The sequence below is a fragment of the Ptychodera flava genome, chromosome 2, assembly GCF_041260155.1.
Source record: "Ptychodera flava strain L36383 chromosome 2, AS_Pfla_20210202, whole genome shotgun sequence".
Lineage (NCBI taxonomy): Eukaryota > Metazoa > Hemichordata > Enteropneusta > Ptychoderidae > Ptychodera > Ptychodera flava.
Window position 1 is genome coordinate 45408871 of NC_091929.1, and position 18408 is coordinate 45427278.

Below are 18408 nucleotides of genomic sequence, written 5' to 3' on the forward strand. Positions count from 1 at the left end.
CTCGCGCGAACATAAATTATGCAAATGTGTGACTCATCGTGGGGGGCTTATTGATTCATTGTATGATTGGCCTGTTTTGAGGGCGAATTGATAATTTGTGTATTGAAGCGGCAAACAAACCCGTTTGCATTTTTATGCAATAATATCGAAAATAATCAGTAAATTGAAAATGATAAGGTAGAAACGTGTTGTTGTCGGCAAATTTTTTTCCGGGGAAATCTGAAATGATTCCTCAACACACCAGAGAAAGCCAAATAGACCCTAGAGATGACTCTTAAAAAGACAAAATAAAGTTAAATTAATGTATTCGTTGGCCGAGAAATTCCGAGGATTGTACCAGTATAATGCAGCACTGATAACCAGTCCTCAACAAGCTATTCAGCTTAATTCCTATATTTTCTCTTAAATCCATTCCCCTATGGAAACGTATTTGCTTTGTATTGACCCTCTTGCTGGTTTTCAATGTGTCATCTGAAGCAACTGATACCCCCTTCCGGGTTTTGATTTTAATGCAAAGAACATATTGTAATTCTTCGCTAAATCAAACACTCTTTTCCATTTTTCCCAAGCTGTTACTCCATTGAGCCCAAACAAGCGTTCGACTAGGAAACTGAGAGTCCGATTGTCTGTCCCCGAGGGACATTCCACTATAACAAAATATGTTTGATTTTAAGTCGATTTTCCATCATTTTTGGATGAGCATAATTCAGCTTTACGTATCATCGTAAAACGTTCACATGTGCTTCCCTAATGTCTTAACAATTGGACTTACGCTGTAGAAAGCGGCTTACGATGAATTAAAGACTTTTCATTAAATCCTGAATTTCGCCAGATTGCTTCAAAATGTCAGCATGCGCCTGAGAAACATATTAAAATGTAATACTCGGGGGCATTGAAAGTGACAGTCTGAATTTTGAAGCGAAAACTCAAATAATTTTAAAAGTCCGTGTTTGCTTAATTTCAAATATTTATACATTATTTTTCTAATATTAATTCCTTCGATCTTAAATATCATGTTATTGTATAGAAACGTTATAAATCTGTTTCCCAAAAGTAGCTCCTGCATTGAAATTTTGACGTTGTCCAGTATGTTTAATGTTTATATCGCTCTGCGCATTTGTATCGAGCACTCTACTCCTCTGGAAAGACACGGAATTAGGAGGGGGTTGATTGGTGCGATTCCTTTTTCGTATACAAAAACAATCATAGAATCAGATAGCAGAAATATTGCTACGGTTCCCATCGCAAACTGCTTTCCTGTCTTCTTTAAGGTAGAACGCGCCTAGGGGACAGATATTCGGGCTCTCGAATTTCCATATTCTTTTCGGGGGTCTTCCATTTGTGGGGGTTCATTTTAAAGCTCTCGGTGAAAGAAAAACTTTTACCGTCCTAGATTTTCGAATATCCAAAACTTAATTTCCCCCATAGAGTTGACACAGGAATGGCGGCCATTTTGAATTGCAAATATCGAAAAATGTTGGGTGATTTGTTTCGCTAGTTTCAAACTTTGTACGGTGACCCCCGATTTTTATGTTAATTTGATAAGAGAATGGTTGAAAGTTTCATTCAGGAAAGTTTGAGCAAGAGTTTTTGTCTTTCACTGTCTATGTGCATACTAAATTAACGATAGTCGATAAACTGTGTATCAAAACGCGTGGGTTTTTTTATTGAACTGCGTACTGAAACGCTGTTCCGCGTGATTGAACATTTATTGCATTTTTAAAATTGTGCACAGATGATGGCATCGGGTTCGCAGGAGACACGTGGAGCGTCAGGATTTATAAGTATCTGAAATGCAGCCATTGTTTGGACGATAACCATATGATGTATCGTGAGCTGGAATAGATTAGTGCGCTTATGTAAAACAACATACACCGGTCGGGAAGCTCTCTCTGATAGCGTTCAGAATACCACATACAGTAAACGTGCTGGTTTTCCGAGTGAACAGCGGTAGAGTCGTTCAATTACAGCTCAAAGGCGAGTAAGTTTGAAACTTTTATGGAAGCAATCTAAATATCTGTTGAATTCAGACTGTCTTTAATGTTTTTGTCTAATGGTCTTATCTTCCTGGCTCACCACAGTCGCGCGAATTCATCAGCTTAGACATGAATGACTGACGTCGACAATAATTTGACTCAGAGCTACGTACAATATTGTGGATGGTGAAGTCACTGTAGCTGGCGATGCAGAAAATGCGACCATTCTTATGTCTTTTTGAAAAATTTCCACCGGCAGCTGTTTCATTTCCTCGAACAAAGATATTAAATTTCTGTGTGTTATTTTTGTTTTGTTTGTTTTGTTTGTTTATTTGGTTTTTTTTTATTCCAGATTATGGCTTCGAAAGTAATTTTGGTGACTGGTGCCAGTGGTTTGGTAGGCAATGCAGTCAAAAAAGTCGCTTTGGAAGAACGTGATGCGGGCGATAAATGGGTATTTGTGTCTTCCAAAGATGCCAATCTAGAGTAAGGTTTTTATACCCATGATAGGTATAAATATTTTTGTGCTAGATATATGTTAGAAGAAGGGCTTCCTTTTGAGAAATGTCAGTGCATTTCATGTTTGTCAGATATTTTGAAGTACGTTGAAAAAATTGTAGGTTTTTTGTTAGCAATATTCGACCGAACTTACGGGTAAAAGTTAAATAAACTTGTATAAGTTGTTGACTTCAAATTAATACTCCCTGTTTTTTACACTTGAAACAGTCAGATTAAAGTTGCTCATGACTTTCAGGTGATTATATTCAACTTCAAAATGTTAATTTTCTGTCAGGTATACTTATTGTGTGTGTAATCTTTTGGCTAGGTCAGAAGCTGAGACTATGGCACTGTTTGAGAAACACAAACCAACCCACGTTATCCATCTGGCAGCCATGGTTGGAGGACTGTTCCGTAACCTTGCCTTCAACCTTGACTTTTTCGTGAGTATCCAATGTAATAAAGGGAAAGCAACTCCACACATCCATCATATCTTGGCTGTTTGCGTTTAGTGTATTTTGTAAGTGTATTTTATGTTTCGCTGTTTTACGGAAATTAACTGGTAAGCCACGGCAAGACATACCTGTAATCTTTGTGTCAATGCGCAGTATACCATTCTTCAACACTATGTTACGAAAGTTTGCCAGTTTTCAATATCAGTCACCTAAAATTCGTCTTCAGTCGATAAATTGTGTGGAATAATTGATAAATTGTTTGTATTACTACGTTGTTACACTTGAAGTTTGTTCTTTAAGTCGGAAAGCTAGAATGTCCAATACAGAATAGCATACATCTCGTGTCGCAGTAACACTATCAGAAAACGGTGAGATAACAATCAAACCTTATAGAAAAAGGATGTGGTGTGAAAAAACGGTCAATAACTGTTCCTGCAAACATAGTTCTGGAAGTCGATCATTATTTGTACAAAATGTGAGCAAATATCTGTGATATGCTCGGTGAGCTTGTATTCGTTTTTCATCCACACGAGACATTATTAACCAGTCGAAGTAACATATGTTCAATTTCAGATCTCATTTTCATCCTGCAACACGTGTGTCACTAAAACTCAGATCTAGAACGAGCTAATCGGATCACATCAAAGTATTTTGATATCTTAACGACTCCAAACTGTAATTTTTAAATCTTTTAACATTTCATGGTACTTGTGACTGGTTACAATAAAAGCCCGTCAACAAGAAATAAATATTTAATTGCAATAAACGCGCGCGAAAAATACTTTTTCAGGAACATGTTCATGCCCTGTTCGCTTTTAATATTGATTTCACAAACGTTCCCTGTCCATGTCCAGTTTAATTGGCTTGGTGGATTATCTTTTGTGTAGAAGCGTGTTAAAGGGATATATTTTAATCAGCTTTATCTCTAAACAAATTGATTAACTGAACACAGACTACAAAGGAGATCAGAGGATTCAGCTGCATCCATGGGCTTTTACGAATTGATCATCCGAATTTTCGCAAGTAAAGTCTCCCATGCCTATTTCTTTTGCCTGATTTAATTTGTCCAATTAAGGCTCCCAGCACCATTTCTAGCGGAGGTAAATTAACTTTTCCTCTCCCTGCATGCCCCCGCCCCCTCTAGCATAATGCCCCGCGAAGATAAATCCCCCACCTTGTGCAGGAGGGGGGACTTTTAATATCTGCCAAACAATGCTCCTAGCACTCTTTCCGGAAAAAGCCAAATGCAAGTCGATGGAGAGCCCCAGGACAATGCAATAGTGCATGCAATAGTGTATACTACAAGAACGTCAATCCGGTCACTTCAGTCGTGTATAAGCTCTACCCTCTCAGAGACCAAGGCACTGCCAACTTAGTCCCACAAGATAGGGTGACCTTATCAGTGTGGCCCAATGAGTCGTGGAACACTTTGATGGCGCCCTGAGGGGCCAGGGGCTCACACCTACACGGCACCAGAAAATAGACGCCTTGGTGAGGAAGGTTCGTAAGACTGGTGCCATGATCAACGATGTGACCAAACTGGAAAATATCCTCAAGTGGACGATCATTCTATGAGACAATGCTGGTGAGGACATCTACAACAGTGGGATGGAAACGGCAACAATTGCCCCATACAGCTCATCTGCCACAGTGGCCACCGTAAAAATTTTCAAGTGAATGTACTAGACAAGTTATGTTCCAACAATTCTGATCCCAACCAGATTGAACAACTCTGGATCTCCATCAGAAAACCCATTAACTTTGCCATTGGCTGTATTTACAAACCACCACGCCTCCCCGCCTCGAGTCTAGATCAAATCCACCACGCCTCCCCGGCTCGAGTCTAGATCAAATCTCTTCAAACATGGCATATGTATACCAAGCCTTTGGTGAACACTTGCCCTCCTGGGTGACTTTAATTGTGACTTACTTATTCAAAAACCTGAAGCCAATAAACTTCGTGAAACATTGGATCTCCACAATATGAAGCAACATATCAACAGTGCCACCCGTGTTACAGACAAAACCAGTACATTGATTGACCTAGTCATCACTCCTGCCGCCATATCGCCAGCTACATCTTCCGTTCTTCAAACATCTCTCAGTGACCACTACTTGATCTACACCGTCCTTCCATATCGGTGTCCCCGTAAACGTCCTGCACCCGTCTTCAAATACATACGCTGCATCAAGAAAATTGATTCTTCTAACTTTATCAATGACTTACAAAATCTCCCCTGGAATAATGTTAATGCCTGCAACGACATCAATACTGCCTTATCAACCTGGAATTCACTTTATACAAGTGTTCTTGACAATCATGCACCTATCATCAAAGTTAAAAGCCAACCAAAATCCAGTCCATGGATGACAACAGAAATAAAGAAGAAAATGCAGCTTCGTGACTGGTTTCGGAAAATGCATCATCGCACTGGCCTTCATGTCTACTGGTTTGAGTTTGTGAAATATCGAAACTTGATAAAAAGTGAGATAGTAACTGCTAAATCTCGTTTTTACGAAAACATAATCAATGAAAACATCGACAACACCTACAAAGTCTGGAAAAGGATTAATAATTTATTGAATCCTTCCTGCAATGTACTACCTGCTCATGATGATCCGCTTCCCCTTGCCAATAACTTCAACCATTACTTTTCCAATGTTGGTACGCTTGTCCAAGAAGAGCTCAATTCTGCAAAACCACTACTGGATCACATAAAATTGCCTTCGAACAGTTTCAAACTTACTAGTGTTACAGAAGAACAAGTCACCTCTGTTTTGTCTTCACTGCCATCTAACAAGTCCTCGTCAGAGAACGACTTTGACTCTCACTTAATCAAACTGTCCATACCAGCCATTGTTCCTTCACTGACGTATGTATTCAATATGTCTATATCTCAGGGAATAGTGCCAACTGACTGGAAGAAAGCTACAATTATCCCCATTTTTAAAAAGGGAAACAAGATAAGCAAGATGTTACAAATTACCGTCCAATTTCACTACTCCCAACCCTGTCAAAAGTTCTTGAACGTTTAGTCTGCAACCAGCTCAACTTATTTTTAGAATCAAATAATATTCTCTTTCCAACATTTTCCGGTTTTCGTCCCAAACACTCTACAGCTACTTTACTACAGCGTTTAACCGATGACATCCTTGATAACATGTACAATAAGAAAATTTCCTCTCTTCTCATGTTAGACCTCTCCAAGGCATTTGATTCAGTTAACCATAACATTATGCTCAGTAAATTGAAACGCTACAATTTTCACCCGTCTACAATTCAATGGTTTAGTAGCTACCTAACAGGCCGTACTCAGTGTGTTAAAATTGGTAACATTTCATCCAAGTTTATTCAAGTCAAAACGGGTGTACCTCAAGGTAGTGTCTGTGGACCGATTTATTCTCACTTTACATTAACGATCTCCCCACATGGCTTCATTCCACAACACCAATTTATGGTTTTGCTGATGACATAAACATCCTAAAAGCGTCCACAATTTCTGATATTGACAACCTTCACGATGATCTGGAACATGAAATTCATCATTTAACTACTTGGTTCCATTCCAATTCTCTGAAACCCACATTTCGAAATATCAATACATGCTCTTCGGTACTAGGCAACAACTCAAGAAAATACCAAATCACATAAAAGTTCTTTCCAATCAAAGTACTACAATCAAAGCATCTCCTTCTGCTACCTGTTTAGGTTTAAGACTTGACCAAGAACTCAGCTGGTCCAACCATGTTGCCTACCTCCGTCGAGCATGTGGCTATCGTCTGACGAAATTGGCCCGTGTCAGACGATGTATTCCAGAAAAGGTTCGCAAAAATGTTATCTCAGCTACAGTTTTCTCCCTTTTAGACTACTGTGACACTGTCTTTTCCAACTGTAATATTACTCTCAAAAGCAATCTACAACGCATAATTAATTTTGCAGTTCGCATTCAGTGTGGACTCAAAAAGTCAGACCATGTTACATCTTACAGAAATTCACTCAACTGGCCAACTATCCAGGAAAGACACGACCAACACTTTAAAAATCTAGTTCACAAATGTATCAACAAAAAAGTTCCTGTTTACTTGTCTGACCTTCTCACAAAAAATTCAACAATTCACCAGTATAACACCAGAAGTAAATATCATGTTTCTAAAGCCCACAGTCGCTCATTCAAATATCGTTCATCCATCATTGCCAATACTATAATTTAAACTACTTTTCTGTGCCTGTCTATTCTTTTCTGAGCCATTTCTTGGCCGATTTGCATGTCAACTTCCTGCTTGTTTTAATTGAATACACGGTGCTCACTAACTTTTTATGCTTATCTTTTGATGTGTAGTTTTATAACTTTTATCTACTGGTTTTTTTATTTATTTATTTATTTATTTATTTATTTTTATTCTGTATATGTCTATGTATTTTATTCAATGCATGAAAATCCATTTATGGATGCATTGACTTGAAGTAATAAAATTACAAATTACAAAATTACACCTGGTCCAAGATTTGCACTTTCCTCAAATGAACAGCCGGAAGCAAACCCCAGCCAGCCTTCTTCCAGACATCAAGAAGACTTGCATGGAGCATGGCCAAGGCGGGCTTTGGAACTTGATGGACTACAGCAGGAGAGATGTTGTCTGTATCGACATGAAAGCATGCTACAAAGCTTCCTTTGGGGAAGAAGGCAACGCAAAGCCCTAATTCAAGCGCTTTGGGCATTCAACCCACTGCACGACTCCAGTAGCCATCAACAGCCCTCTTCCCAAATACACTGTCACTAGTTTTTAGGAGGTCCAGGAGTGGCATTTCAATAATGACGCCCACCCTGTAAGCCCCGCATGGGTTTGAAGGCATTTTGCCAAGAACGGTTCGACCCCACTGCAGCTTCTTGCCTGCCTGACAGAACCTGTCTTCTAACCACTCTCAAATTCTGTGTAGCCATCATCACCTTCGAGAAACAGACCAAGGTCTAGTCTCCTGGAAGACGACAATCAAGGGTGTAGCATCATTGGTAAATTCATGCAAGGTAGCAAGGCAGATGGAAAAAGACTGACTCAACGGCTGGTTACTGATAAAGGAGGGCTCGACTACCTTGCCAGAGACAACCATCAAAGTTGCACATTGGTCGGAGCACCAGCGAGATGCCCCTAGGCCAAACCCTTTATGTACTATGATAGTTCACAGCCCCAGTATTCCCACCTGCAGGCCAGCATGCTGGCAGAGGCACACATCGACCTCCTCAATATGCTTTCGAGGGTGTCCAAAACATCTGCTTTGGTGACCGGATCAACCACTGCCGATTGCTGGTGAGATGCCATACGATTGGCTGCATTGGAAGGCCGACTACTACAAGGAGGTTGCTGTAGACTTTGGAGCAAAGGACCTAGCCCTAGGCCCTCAAAAAAGGAATATCCACCTTCAGCCTGACGAAATCCAGTGCCAAGAGATACGAAAGGTGCCCCCCCCCCGTCTGCCAAAGGTAGGGGCAGTTTGTTGAGGTCTGGATGCCTGATGACCTTATCATTACCTCGAGACAGACAGTTTGCGACTGAGGGCAGGAGCTGCTATTCCAGCGCAACAAGGACCACTTTCAAGACACCCTTGTGTCCTTCCTGTACCACCCTAAGGACAGCAGGAAGCAAAACGAACAAGTCAACATCCCAGGCACTGACCAAGGAGAAGAGCTGGTTTTGAATGATATCATTGATACCAGCATGAAGACAGTGGAAGTGGTCATCAAGACTGGCGACCGGCACCTCAGTTATGCCCTTACAGTCTACTGGCAGGGCCTTACCATTCACGATCCCCAGAAGATCTGGATCGTCAACGACTATCTTCAGTGGTCAAACCTTGTCTATCTTGCCATGTTGCTGATAGAGTACATACAACAGCTCGATCGGATAGTCTTTCCCCCGGAGAAGGGTTCCAAGGTCAGGCCCATCACTGAGCAGCAACTCCAAAAATGCTCTTGCAAAGAAGCTTGTAGCCTACAAATGCCAGGATCAAGCCAAGGGATGATGGTTGATCACATCCTGCATCTGGGCTTACCAAACCAAGGATAGCCAGCAGTTCAGTGTCGACAGGTTAGACAGCACCAGAGACCACACGAAAGACAACATAAGGTTGACATTTCTCCAGTGTAACAGAAATAGAGGCATATAGTTCTGAATGCCTACGGACCCCATCTCGGGGTAGTTTGGCATCAAGGGGCATTACCAAAAGTTTCTTGAGGACAAACCCCTTTGGTGGCCAATCCTGTAAATTGTACAGAACAGGCTCATCAAGCTTGGTCACCAAGCACCCATGCCGCTGAATGGTCAAAGATCAGATGGGATCTGTCGCCCGGTGACCATCACCCCCCAGCTCACCAGGCTGGTACAGGTAATGGATGCCAACCTTCAAAGGGAGCTCTGCTTGCGAAGACCAATGATACAGGATGCTGAAGCAGAGGGCTTTTATGCCACCGTTCTAGCCTTTATGGCCTCAGAAGGTTGTTCCCCTGTCAGCCAGGTGGCTTCCTCGTTCAAGGCTACAATGATGGCGGACAGCCAGACCTCCCACTCAGACGACCGCACTCCACAAGGTATACCTGCATCTCTTGAGCGAGCTGGAGCCCGAGAGCCACTCAGCTAAGGTCTGATTGAATTATTTTACGATTCCTTGATCCTAATGGATGTACACGTACGTGGATGTACGTGTGACCTCGACATAAAGCTTTGCGAGCAGCGGAGCTGTTGCACCATTAAACTCGCACCAAGGGTCAGCAGTTTGGGCCACTTCAGTGGGAGCCTCGTATATAGATGTGAGAGAGGGCCTCTTTGTCTTTGTTTTCGTCTTTAGCCTCTTTGTTCTTTAGTAGTCAGGAGCTTAGCGGGCTTGACTGGGAAGCTATGTTGATGACGGTAAGAGCGTACTTGTAGAGGTGCTTGCATGCCCACCTTAGGGTGTGGCAGAAACAAGCGGTCAGCTCGGTGAACCGCCTACGTCGAATTTTGGCCATGAATGTGGCGTGGAGCTGGCAAATAGGTCTGCCAGATGGTTTGCCTCAATAGCCACGCCTGGGCCACATTTTCAGGGGCCTTAGTAGCTTCACCCAGTTTCTTGATGGATGCGAGCCCTTCTAGTAGCTGCAGGGGTTGTAGTATATGTTAGACAACTTTGCTGACTTGTTATTGCTTGCCATGGGGAGACTTGTGAGATACTCAAGCAGGTAAACTCACTGTCGACCGGTGACAAAGTGGTTACCCCGAAAAAAACACAGCCCAACAATCTGTGCTGTACGATGTCCCCACCACCCTGATGGAACTTCTGGTTACCCCAGTGGAGGCTTTACCACCGCAACTCCTGCCAGATGTGCCTCACATCATGTTATATAACGACTGCGATAAGGTGTTCAAGCTGCAGGATCGTAGAGCATACCTGCCGAGTCCTGGCCTCTTTCTTGTCCAAGTACCCCTACAAATGAAACTGGCTCCAACCGAAACAAAAATGAGTTCAAACAATGAGCTAAGGCGCATTCTCAACAGCAGCGACTAGTTTTGTAGTTACAGTGCTAATGGCATTGCCAATATGTCGTATGATGCCGCGGGATCTATGTTTGGGTTGAAACCAGCAGATGAAACCACCCTCCATCTGCTGACGGCTATGCAAGAAATGACCGATACTGTCGTTCATCACTGACTGGACACTTCTCATCGATTGCATCAAGCCGGGCACTGAAAATGAGTTTGATCAATTATTGGCGGACATTTTGCTCAAGCAACGAACAAACTCCGGGTTAGTGTTGCCATGAGATTTGTTGTGAAGATTGTTGTGTCGAAATATTTGGTAATGAGACTAGACAAATTCATTTTGAAGAGCTAAAATGGAGCACGGTGAGGGTCGATACTAGCACGATTACCCTCAAGCAAATCATCCTACTGGACGTCAAATACTTCCCATAACTTCTGAAGGATAAAGAAAGAAAAGATATTCTGTCTCCATATAGATAGGAGCCGGCATGGATACACCTCCTCTGCATCCACAAATTGATAATAATGGCGATTCCCAGCTAGTCCTACCGGCCATTTCTCTAAGATTTTATTTGTACTGAACGTTGACGTATTAAATCTACCAAGCCACTCTTATATAGAATATGACCTTTTGACAAGTCTCTGAATAAAAGGGAGGGGATATTCCATGGTGCTTTCACTCTCCCTTACTTATTGCCGACTTACTATCTATCTATCTATCTATCTATCTATCTATCTATCTATCTATCTATCTATCTATCTATCTATCTATCTATCTATCTATATCTATCTATCTATCTATCTATCTATCTATCTATCTATCTATCGAGAGAGAGAGAGAGAGAGAGAGAGAGAGAGAGAGAGAGAGAGAGAGAGAGAGAGAGAGCACCCGCGAGATCTTGATCCTCTTGGACCACAGCCACGACAACTGACTGATCTTCCTCATCTACACCCTCGTGAGCAACCCGCTGGCAGAGTATTAAAGGCCCGTTCGTTGAGGCAGGCTTTCCTATCGCTAGGGCCTGTTGGGGAGGCTGTGAAAGGGGAGGTCGGGCCGGCGAGGTGACGCGCCTTTCCTGGTACTCTCGACAAGCTTGTATAGGCCATTTTCAGGAAACTTTTTGGCGGGTATTAAAAGTCCATACGCCCCCTTCCCTTTCACGCAAGACAGGGGTCGGGGCGTTATATTTGCTGGGGATTGGGGGGCAGGGAGGGTGAAGGTTCAGCAAAGGTGCTGGGAGCGGGGTTTGTTTTGAGGGGTATAAAAAGTCCATTCGTCCCCCCTTGCTGTTGATTTATATCGTTTAAACAGTCACTGTCAACAAGGACTAATGCGAGAACCGGACATACAGGACTGCCGATTTAAAAAAGGAAAATTTTGCAGTATTATCGCAGACCATGCGCCTCCAATTTCCCCTGAAAAGTTGATAAAACACGCATCGCATACTTCATCGGTGTACATCTTGTTTGAAGTATGTTAAGTCTTTTTCCTATTTTGGTCTATGTTAAAATAGAAAATTATATATATATTAAATTTCATAAATATAGTGTTTAAATAGCCGTAAATTTAGGGTAATGCGCTTTTGGGATTCAGACGTTTGCACGCTGATCCCAGTTTCTTGCATTTATTCACAAAAAGACATATTTGAACAAAATTTTATACCTGAGCCAGAAACCTACATTCTTGATGATATTTTTTTCTCAAGCAGCGTTGCAACATGAAGATAAACGACAATGTTCTACATGCCTGTTTTGTGCACGGCGTCAAGAAATGTGTTTCGTGTCTTTCGACGTGTGCGTTTCCAGATAAGATCACCTACCCAATCAATGAATTAAACCTTCATGATGGACCTCCGCACGACTCCAATTTCGGCTTCGCCTACGCCAAACGAATGCTTGATGTCATGAACAGGTGAGATTTTATGTAATGAATATGCTGTATGTCTACCATGTGTCTATTGTGACGTATCCCCAATGTTTTCATTAGGGAAATTCGATTTGATGTCTTTATTTAAATTTACTGCCTGCATAGCTAGAACACATTATTTCTTAATTGAGCCGCGAATATAGCGTGAACAATTCATAAATGGGAATGCACATACTTCTAGATTAAATATTTATCTACGAAGTTAAATGTATCTAGTATATCTATTCAAATACATAGTTACATAGATACATAAATACATACATACATACATACATAAATACATACATACATACATACATACATACATACATACATACATACATACATACATACATACATACATACATACATACATACATACATACATACATACATACATACATACATACATACATACATACATACATACATACATACATACATACATACATACACACATACATACACACATACATACACACATACACACACATACATACATACATACATACATACATACATACATACATACATACATACATACATACATACATACATACATACATACATACATACATACATACAATACAATACAATACAATACAATACAATACAATACAATACAATACAATACAACACAACACAACACAACACAACACAACACAACACAACACAACACAATACAATACAATACAATACAATACAATACAATGCAATGCAATGCAATGCAATGCAATACAATACAATACAATGCAATGCAATACAATACAATGCAATGCAATACAATACAATACAATACAATGCAATGCAATGCAATGCAATGCAATACAATACAATACAATGCAATGCAATACAATACAATGCAATGCAATACAATACAATACAATACAATACAATACAATACAATGCAATGCAATGCAATGCAATGCAATACAATGCAATACAATGCAATGCAATACAATACAATGCAATGCAATACAATGCAATGCAATGCAATGCAATGCAATGCAATGCAATGCAATGCAATGCAATACAATACAATACAATACAATACAATACAATACATTATATTATAGCTTTGTCAATACCAGTGAATTTTGTGACGTCATATCCATACATTATTACTGATAATGTATTCCATTATTCAGCAATGCGGCCCTACAGCGAGCAAGTTTTTTTTGGAAAACGAAAATAGGACTGCGCATTTAAAAGGAGGGGAAATATCGGATAAACCATGTAATACACAAAACTATAAATCTTGACAATGGTTCACAATATTGATAATAATGTCTTACTGTACGATTTATTACATTTTTTGAGTCCTCACGCACGCACCTGCCGTCTGTCTGGCTGGCGCTCAGCATGCAGTCCCCGTCCGATACGCTGGTTGTACTACTACGTTTGTTTACAACATGGTTCGCTCGGTATAGGTGAAACAGAACTCAGTACGTTTGCAAACTCCTAGACGATACTGGGTTTGACACATGGCATATTAATTATGTCAGTGGCCATGTAAACGATGCAAGCGTGAAAGGCTACTCGAACCAGCCGTAAACGGGCCAACAACGGCAGCTTGCTGTCATCAACCTTGACCGGAAGTGTCTACGGAAATTACTACGGAGCCATTCAAAGTCTCGGTCCAAGGTCAGCTACTACCAACAATCATGACGACCGTGGACTCTCCGTTGATCTAACATCTCGGCCACCTAATTCTGATGCACTGACTGTAAACGGAGACAACTTTCATTCATCGTTTTTTTCTCCATGTCTGTGATTTTACCTTGCCTTGTTCTCGATATCGCGACGGTACCGAAACCCTCTTGTATGTTTGTCAACTGTACCTTTCAAGCACCCGTTTACGTCAAGTTCTGTCGTTCGCCGAAATAAAATAGCTCTTCTCAAGGAGCCATCGAAATTAAATTTATAGACACAGTTATTATTGAAATATAAACATTTGAATAACAATGTTGAACTCTGTTGATATCGTTTGCAATGAATACTGTACTACTAGCGACATAATAATGATCGTATTGATCAGCTGATACCATGGTATGCAGCTCGCTGATCATGCTGATGTCGATGCATGAACATTCCGTTTTCTTCATCTCTGGTTTTCACCGTGTCGATTTTTGAATGGCATGATATTTAAAGGTGATGTTTCAAGTTTGATATAGACGGTAGGGATGCAGTTACTTTTCATTTCCTTCGAAAATACATCGTTTTTCAATTCAAAATGAACCGTGAAAGTGCTGGTCATTTTTTGTGCTGAACGTGCGTGTTCAGTGCAGTGCACTGTGCAGTGTGGAGTGCATGTAATATGTACAGAGTCAAGGCCGATCATGCTGCACTGCGCTCACTGGCTTCAAACTCAGTTTAAATTTCCTTTTTTATTCGTTTTCTACAACTACAAATTCACTGGCATTGCCAAAACTATAAAATAATAGCAATAATGCACCCCTCCCGGCCCATAATGGACTCAAGCAAACTTTGCACTCCATAATGTACTCGGCTTCGCCTCGTACATTATGTCGTGCAAAGTTTGCTTTCGTCCATTATGAGCCGGGAGGGGGTGCATTATTGCTTAAATACAATACAATACAATACAATACAATACAATACAATACAATACAATACAATACAATACAATACAATACAATGTATATGCCATGTGCTCTGGCTAACAATCAAGACTTCAAGACTATACATCACTTCTCTCATTCCAGAGGTTACAACTCGCAACACAACTGCACATTCACGTCCGTTATTCCGACAAACGTCTTCGGACCACATGACAATTTCAACCTGCAGGACGGGCATGCACTCCCCGGTCTGGTACACAAGGGATACCTCGCTAAAAGTAGGTCCGAATTTTTCTTCGATCTGTCAGTTTTCATTGGCACTTAAACTTGTCGTGGCAATATAAGCACCGACCAATCAAGAAGTGAGAAGGAGAGTGGTTATATAAAACTCATAAATGACGTATACTTCTCACGGTTATAAGTACTACTTATGCACACATTTTTAGTAGGAGGATTTGTTTTTAGACAACCTTACGACCTTTAATGTGTCCTTTATTGCAGGATCAGAACACAATTTAAACATTGGCAAGCAGCTTGCAACCTATGAGTTGCTTCACTGTTGTACAATAATTGTCACGATTTCTAGTTTTGTCGTGTGTTTGGTTACTCTTGGATTTCATATGTCCTCTTGCAGAGGAGAACAAGCCATTTGTTATCTGGGGTACAGGATCGCCTCGTCGACAGTTCATCTACTCTCTTGATCTCGCGAGAGTGATCATATGGGTGCTGCGAGAATATGATGACGTAAGTCCCATGATTGCCTCAGTCGGAGAAGAAGATGAAGTGTCTATCAAGGAGGCCGCCGAGATGGTGGTTAGAGCTCACGGTTTCAAAGGGAAAATTGTTGTATCCTTTCAGTAAATGTCGTGCAATTGTTGTCCTTTCTAGCAAACGAAACTTCTTGTCCCGACTCCTTGGTGACAGCCAAGTGTTTCGTTTCTTTTACTATGAAAGTTTGACAGATGGCAGATGCGACAAGTACTTTAGTCACTGTGTTGGAGAACAGTCCATCTAGAGAGTTGAGATGGCTTCATTTTAGATTACGAGTACAACAGAGCAATCTACTAAATAAATTTGATAAACGCCTATATGCACACTGAAGAGTAACAAAACTTGATTTTGTCCAAGCCATTAGATTGATACACTTTATCTAGGGGCGGACCATGATATACAAGACAAACTGGTATTGTCACCTGTATGTTCTGCATTGTTATGTAAAATAATCTTGTAGAACATTTCTTCTAAATGAACAGACAGACGAGCACTTAGAGAAGTTTGAAATGCCTGAGTGACCTTTCATTTGGATAAAAAGAATTTGCCTGAATCTTACAATTACTGCGCATGGTCCGATGAATCTATTTTCCTTGACTTCGTAAACAGTACGACACCAGCAAATCTGACGGGCAATTCAAGAAAACGGCAAGCAATGCAAAACTAAGAAAATACCTACCTGATTTCAAATTTACTCCGACAGAGAAAGGTCAGTAAAGCTAAATCATTAGAAAAAAACGGTTGTTGAACTGACAGTTAAGTTATTGGGCTTGCTAAAGCGAGTTGGCTGTCGGGTGAGCATGTGAAGATTTTCTAATTTTTCAAAAGCACGGTCACTCCATGAATGGAATGACCGTGTAAAAACAGTAATTTTCCGACGAACCAATTGTGAAACGTTGCTTATGACAGGTTTCCAATTGCTGTAGCGAGAGTATGTAAACAGCTGCCTTACTCATGTTTCTAAAACGTATAGTATTGTTCGTGTGTACCGTACGACCCAGTCACTTTAATTAAAAAATGTCACGTTTTTTTTCCATTTGCTATACCGCCTCTGCCTTATTTTCCTCCATCATACAGCGGAACAGCGCCGCTGTTTTCACTGTTTACGACATTATGATCGCCTGGCGCACTTAGTGACAAGAGCGAACTCACTTATTTTGACAACAACATGACACAGTTCAGTCAGTCTGCAACTTCAAACACTCTTCAAAAAACTGCAGTTGCAGAAACACAACGTTGATGGCGCTAGAGTTACTCATAATTTGATAAAAAGTTACGGGTGCTGAATTCTTCACAAAATTCGGTGACTTTTTGAATTCTATCTTTTCAGCGATTCAAGAAACCGTGGATTGGTTCATCAAAAACTATGAAACCGCCCGAAAGTAACCTTTTGAAGTCCAGGAATGATTCGTAGACGGTCATGCAAACATTTCTGGAGGAAAGATAATCGCCGTGGCGTTTCATCGTTTTCTTGTACAGTACATCGCATCTCCGTACGTTTTATCGACATTGTTGTATTTGTTTCAAATCACCAAGTTTGCTCACGCTTACTTTGTTTCTCTAATAAGCCAACTTTGGTTCTTTGTGGTATTGCTAATCTCGGTTAAGAAAAGCAGATTAAAATTTTAACAAAACAATCGGGCCATGATAAGCGAATCTGAGTAAACTTAGTTTATGATTGAAAAATTCCTGAAGCCAAAGTGTCAAACATTCACACACCGGCTTTCAAAGTTCGATGCGTTTCCTTGCTATAGTATCAAGTCATTCTAAAGATTCACAAAAAGTTACACAGATTCCTTATTCTGCTTCCCAACATACTCGAAACCAATTATCACGGCCAATTCTTGTCAGAGTCGATCATCAATTGGTTAAGATGTGGTAAGGTTCTTCATAAAATATTTTGCTTTTCGCTGGTTTTATTTTCAAAGTTACAATTCCGAGATGCTGTTGTTATTTCTTCACTCTCAATATAAAATCAGGGTTGTTTGGGAATAAAGTCTTCAATAAATTGAAAAGTTATCTGCGATGTGTATCTTTAACTTATCATCTTCATTTATGACACCTCTTGCAGCTCTGTCAGTGAAGCACATGCAGTTTGCGCCATCAAGTGGCATGAAATGGAAAACAAAAGGGCAACATGACATAAACCAAGATGGTTCACTCGCTGGGCATTTCTAAATGGAATATTGAGTAATTGACATTGCTTTCAGTGGTAGAAATGATAAAATAAAATAAGTTTATTTTTAAAAGTCCGTCTTAGGTATACATGAAACCTACATGATTAAATTTAAAACCATAACGGCCAGCCAATTATCGGGCTAGTCGGTACATATAATATTTACTCTGCAAGCAGCATTGACGGGGCCTAAGCTTACATGCAACAATAATCAATTTTATGGGTAAAATCACAGGGTGTTGTCTACATGTCCGTCCCCAGGGGTGGGTAGGTGTTCCGTTGTATCGCTAATAAAGATATATTCTACCAACCTTTGGTGTTTCGGTCTTAACTTAGCACTGCCCTTGACAATCTTGCGTATACGTTTTATCAACATGCTGCGTCTATTATCTGATGAGTTTGAGTGCCTAATTAGCCAAAGTAATCAAGGGTAAATTACTAATCTGTGGACGCTCTCACCAGATTATCACCGGATTAAATTTGACAAAGTCAATAACGAACGCACCAGCAAGGTATAACTGATACCTTGCTGGTG

General features: G+C 40.6%; 1 protein-coding gene across 3 annotated transcripts; it reads left to right on the forward strand.

Annotated features, from left to right (window-relative positions):
- The first annotated feature begins 1564 nt into the window (after window positions 1-1564).
- On the forward strand, window positions 1565-17715 carry LOC139122063 (GDP-L-fucose synthase-like). Of its 3 annotated transcripts, none has more exons than XM_070687444.1 (8): window positions 1565-1977; window positions 2329-2462; window positions 2803-2917; window positions 12151-12353; window positions 15071-15204; window positions 15561-15772; window positions 16307-16406; window positions 17028-17715. In XM_070687444.1, exons 2-8 carry the CDS (start codon window positions 2332-2334, stop codon window positions 17081-17083), a joined length of 951 nt encoding a protein of 316 aa, XP_070543545.1. In that variant the 5' UTR covers window positions 1565-1977; window positions 2329-2331; the 3' UTR covers window positions 17084-17715. The 3 variants fall into 3 exon arrangements, with proteins under 3 accessions (XP_070543545.1, XP_070543552.1, XP_070543558.1); XM_070687451.1 differs by having other exon boundaries at window positions 1878-1981; window positions 17028-17712; XM_070687457.1 differs by lacking the exon at window positions 1565-1977 and having other exon boundaries at window positions 2438-2486; window positions 17028-17712.
- The last annotated feature ends 693 nt before the right edge of the window (window positions 17716-18408 follow it).

Excerpts from the sequence above, each read along its gene's own strand:
- LOC139122063 (XM_070687444.1), top strand. The coding sequence starts at position 2,332 with ATGGCTTCGAAAGTAATTTTGGTGACTGGTGCCAGTGGTTTGGTAGGC. Across the intron at positions 2,463-2,802 it reads TCCAAAGATGCCAATCTAGA|GTCAGAAGCTGAGACTATGG; the intron begins GTAAGGTTTTTA and ends TCTTTTGGCTAG. Across the intron at positions 15,773-16,306 it reads GTTTCAAAGGGAAAATTGTT|TACGACACCAGCAAATCTGA; the intron begins GTATCCTTTCAG and ends CTTCGTAAACAG.